Below are 5,188 nucleotides of genomic sequence, written 5' to 3' on the forward strand. Positions count from 1 at the left end.
CCGCCTGATCCCTCGACGTACCCTTCCCTGCGCGCAAGTTCCACGGAGCCTAGCAAACTTCGTGTGAGTGTATTCAGAGCTCTTTGCTTCGAGTTACTTTCTTCGGTTGACACGATGGGCTCGCGGTTTAGAGCTTTCAACCGGATTGGGCTAGAATGTTCACAGGAAGGAACTCTAGTCCGCCTCTCTTCTTTTCTGTCTGTAACTGCAACTCAAGCAAGTTTTCCTGCCTGCACCGCAACCATCTTCGGTGTAAGTAAAATAATCTTTAAGCAACCACTAAGCGTCCGTGCCTAATTCTAGCGTGCCGCCTGCCTTCCCCGACCCGGCGTGTCCAGGCTGCTGGCCACAGCCCGCCACGCGAAAAAAAACCCCCAAGGGCCTCGGACCGCTCCTGGCCCGCACATACTGAAGTTGTGACTTCAAAATGAGATTCTTACCAACAAACCAGAAATACATTTTTCTAATAATCTCTGTGCCCTGTTACATTTTTGCATTCTAAAATGTTGGAAATTAAAAGGGTTAATTCTTAAAAGAGACATATCAACAGATGGGTATTTGGCAAAAGGGAGCTGAAGGTTCCTACCTTACCCTGGTGTGATCTATCAGGCATCAAATATGCACTGCATTTTTATTAAACAGCCAAGTTTAAGTATCCATGGTAACTGCTGGAGATTTCTATAGCAGTCTACATTATGATTATACTTCCATACCCAGTGGTTCTGTCTTCAGCATACTAGTGAACACAGAGGCTAATAGCAGTACCATTGTTTTAAGCAGCCAAAATAACAGCTAAAAAAGGAATCAAGTTATGCAATATGCTTTAAATAGGTTAGAGTAAAAGTTGGTGTATGTTACACTTCATGGTATTAATAGTTAGCAATAAATAAGCCAACCACCAGGGGAAAAATGCTTTTAAAAAGTATCAGCGAGGTTGGGGACAAGGGGAGGGGAGAGGTGAAATGATTGGTTCATTGATTGGTTGATTTTTTTTTTTTTTAATATATTCAGACACAGGATTTCTCTACTACTCTTTTATGCCTGACTGACTGAAGAGCTAAGCCAGAGATCAAAAGGGAGCTTAGATTTATTCAGTGTGGTACCAGTTAGGGGGAGGAAGAGGCATGTCCCCGGGTGCCGGCCGGGCCCTCCAGGGGTACTTCATCCCCTGGTGGCACTTCTGGTTTCACTGCCGGCGTTTCTGGGATCACCAATCGGCTACTGGGGGGAGGCCCCCATGCCCCCTCCCTGCTTGCCGATCGGCCACGGACAGGGAGGTGCAGATTGGTCCCCAGGCGCCGGAGACCCGCTGTACGCCACTGGATTTACTTAGTCTTGAAAAGACAGAAACAATGCATAGTGGAAGGGAACTACACCCTTCTTGGTCAGGTAGTAAAAAAGGAACGATCCAGTTACCTATACCTAAAGGAACAATTTAGGCACCAACATGCAGGAAAGGTGTTTCAGACTCTGAGTGTCAGTCTTTCATAGGTGTCTAACTCAGGATTGTAGGTAGGCACCTCAGTTCAGGAGACAGACTGATTTTAGACAGACCCTTCTTCTTGGTATTTATTAGTTGGTTTAGGTATCACCCCCACTTAGTGTTCTGGGTGTTGTGAATTAGTCACCTTAGTCTCCACATGCAATTATATAGGATCTTAAATTGGTTCAGTTATGGTATATAGTTGGTAGCAATGTTAGACTTATTCTTGTGCAATCCCCGGACCAGCTCTGCAAAACTGCTACTTGGCAGGTAACAATAGGAAACTCAAAAATATATTCTAGAATATTGGGGTCCTATTCGCAAAGGCACAAAATACTATTCTTCACAAGAAAATATACATTTTTTATTTTGGCCTATTGAAGGACTTGTGAAATTAAGAACAGGTTTTCAGAAATATGTTGTGTTGAAGGATGTTATCCTAAAAGGGAAATACAGACATATTGAACTGATAACACAGCCATGACATACCATATTTTCTCACATAAAACATGCATGTTTTATCCTGAAACCAGCTGGGGGAAACTTAGGTGTACATTATATACAAGAAATACAGATCCTAAGGGGTCCAGAGGTTTGGCAGTGGGGATCGGTGGCAGCACTAATTGCTGTAGCTCCCAGAGCATCCCCACATCTGGAATGCTGGTGTGGGCTAGCATGCCTAATCTGATCCTATATGCAGACCTATCCCTAGTGTATTGCATCTGTCTGGCAGCCAGGGCCAGGCTGCAGGTGGACCTGGCACATGGCCCTCAGGTTCTCCAGAACGCTAAGGTAATATTTTTCTTCCTTTTTTGGGCCTGCCAAAACCACAGTGTATGTTTATATTCTGAGGTGTGCGATATGCTTGAAAATATGGTCTATCAACTGTGTTGATGCCTAATGCAGGCACAGCGTGGAAATACATCATGCATTGTTATTGTGCTCTTTCAAGAGGTCTTATCTGGTTGGGTTATTTCAGTTTTCACAAGCATTCAATTTTTTGTATCACCACACATTGTTTGGTACACGTTCACTTGAAGTTCCACGTGAAGTGGTTAGTTGCTGTTAAATTATGAAACGCAAGATGTTAAATACAAGACTTTTTGTTGTCGTCATTGCTGATCCCAGCAGAATACATTACTTAGCATAATAATGAAATTATACAAAAGGGCTTAGCCTTAATTAAACAAACTCTGCATCAAGTTACTATGGCAACAACATTCCTGTTCATACAGTTTATACTTAAATATGTCTGTTCAAGGAGTCGTAGTTTGAAAACTGTAACAACATTCATGTTTTACATACCAAGGTGTTTTATTTATTTATTTTATTAGTGCAAGGTACTATAAATTTTCTCTTTCATCTGTGTTGTCTAGCCAGAAGGAAACTTGAAGCTCTGATGGTGGGGGGGGTGGAGGGGGGCACAAAAAGGATGAAAACACAGATGGTCATTGCAGGGAAGGAAATGGAGTGCTACTACTACAATAAAAAAGGAGATAAGGGTCAACAGAGAAACAGGTACATATATAATATGGTAATGTGGAAAAGGGAGTTCTGAGGGGTGTACATAAAGGCAATATAAAACGCATGGAAAAATGTGAAATATGTGATTGTAGTAACCACACTAAAGCCTTAGGCTCTGGTAACTGACAGGTAAAAGAAAATTTCGGAATTTTGTATTGGAAGTGTGGCACTACTAAATGCCTTAATTTCTGAAATTAGGTAACTTAATTATGCAGTGTCTGTAAAAGTTGCAAATGAGTTTCTGTTGTAAGTTTAGGCAGAGGGTAGGGCAGGATGGTGCCTTAGAGACTAACTTGTTCAGAGAGGTACAATTCCTTTCAATTCCTCCCTGCATCTCAGAGATCTACCAAGGTGTATAACAGGTTCAAAACTGGCAAGTGAGGTCAAGAGCTAAAGTAATTTTTTCTACCAAAATCAGCTGAATGGTGAGGGAAAGGAAAGATTCATGAATTTTCAGCAGAGAAAAAGAGGAGTTTAATAGAATTCAGAAATTCTTCCAATGCAATGGTGTTGCCCCTTCTTTACACTGAGTGACTTTGGTTCATGCTATATAATTGCCTTAAAATTGACTTTAAATTATTCACTTCTGAGATTAAAAGAATCATAGAAAAATAGGGCTGGAAGGCAAATCAGGGGGTCTTCTACTTCAGCTTCCTCTTCATAGCAGGGTCATTCCTGTTCAAACAATCCCAGCAAAATGTTTATCTAACCTGCACTCAAACTCTTCACCATCTTTTTTTGTAGCAACCCTGTTTGTTTTGAAGATAGTTATCAAGTCTGCTCTCAGTCTTCCCTTCTACAGACGAAATAATTCCAGTTCCTCAAACCTTCCCTTCTGTGTCATGTTTTCTACAGTTCAGATGATTTTTATTCCTCCGCTGAACTCTTTCTAAATTGTTCATATCATCCTTGAAGTTTGGTGTTTAGAACTGAACACGATACTCCATATGATGATTTACCATTGATGAACAGAGTGAAAGAATCAATTTTGGTGACATATGACACTCCTTTAATACATATGTTTTTAGTTTTTGTGACAATATTGTACTGTTGAATTATGGTCCTGTATATTTGATTGTTTCTTCCTATGTATAATGTCTTGTATTTGTCCTTGCTGAATGTCATCCAGTTAATCTTTACGCAATTTTCCGATTTATCAAAGTTTTTTTAATCTTACTTCTGTCATGTCTGCTGACCCACCTAGCTTAATAATAAAATGGAGTATATATGTTCATTTCCATCTACCAAGTCATTAGTAAGGATTTTGAATAGTATTAGATCCAGGACAGATTCATGCAAAATCTCATTTGATGACTCCTCCCTGTTTGAGCCATTTGTGCTCTAATTTCACCAAAAAAATCTCAATTTTACCCATAAACTGAACATCAGAACAAACCTCCCTCTCTGGGCTCAAACCACCTTCTTTTGCATCATTTGGATATCTACTGATCATTGGAGTCATACGTTCATCATTTTCACAGGACTGGCATCTGCTTTTAAAAGAAGATGCAATATTTCTTTCTCTTATTTTTTGTTTGTTTTGGTTTTGCTTATAATTTTAAATCCTTTGATTTCAGATTTGGCAGTGTGGAGGCTCCCTGGAGATTGTAACGTGTTCTCATGTTGGACATGTATTCCGAAAGGCAACCCCATATACTTTTCCTGGTGGTACGGGTCATGTGATCAACAAAAACAATAGAAGATTAGCAGAGGTCTGGATGGATGAGTTTAAAGACTTCTTCTATATAATATCCCCAGGTAAGGAATCATTTTTATGATTAATTTTGGATATGCTGAATTATTTAAAAAAACTAAAGAAATATATTGTGCCTGAGTGCATGCGTGCGTGTATGTGTGTGTACATACACATGCGCCCCTGCTACACACTACATACTTTATGCAATTAACTGGTTAATTGTGCAATAAATGTAGACCAGCCACATGTGCAAAGTAAGATCAGCCATAAGTGCAAAGTACTGATCAGACAATTAGCTGGTTAATCACTTAATAAATTAAAATCAGCCAAATGTGCAAAGTAATTATCACACAATAAAATGACTATCTAGCTATAAAAAGAGCCACCCACCTATACTGTTAGTGCTCTTAAAATGTGTAACATCTCTATAGCTGGTTTCTATCCAGCTTTAATTTGAACACATAGCTAGACCCTTGAGGTGGGGA

The 5,188-nt window shown here is 40.0% G+C and overlaps 1 protein-coding gene across 3 annotated transcripts in view; it reads left to right on the plus strand.

The window, feature by feature from the left end:
* The window catches only part of GALNT13 (polypeptide N-acetylgalactosaminyltransferase 13), a 422,841-nt gene that overhangs the window by 275,722 nt on the left and 141,931 nt on the right, over positions 1–5,188 (plus strand). For all 3 annotated transcript variants that reach the window (XM_006025323.2, XM_025206100.1, XM_025206101.1), the window contains one exon: positions 4,585–4,765. In XM_006025323.2, coding sequence (XP_006025385.1) covers positions 4,585–4,765 — 181 coding nt within the window. The remainder of the gene's footprint in view (positions 1–4,584; positions 4,766–5,188) is intronic.

The sequence above is a fragment of the Alligator sinensis genome, unplaced genomic scaffold (genome assembly GCF_000455745.1).
Source record: "Alligator sinensis unplaced genomic scaffold, ASM45574v1 scaffold788_1, whole genome shotgun sequence".
NCBI lineage: Eukaryota > Metazoa > Chordata > Crocodylia > Alligatoridae > Alligator > Alligator sinensis.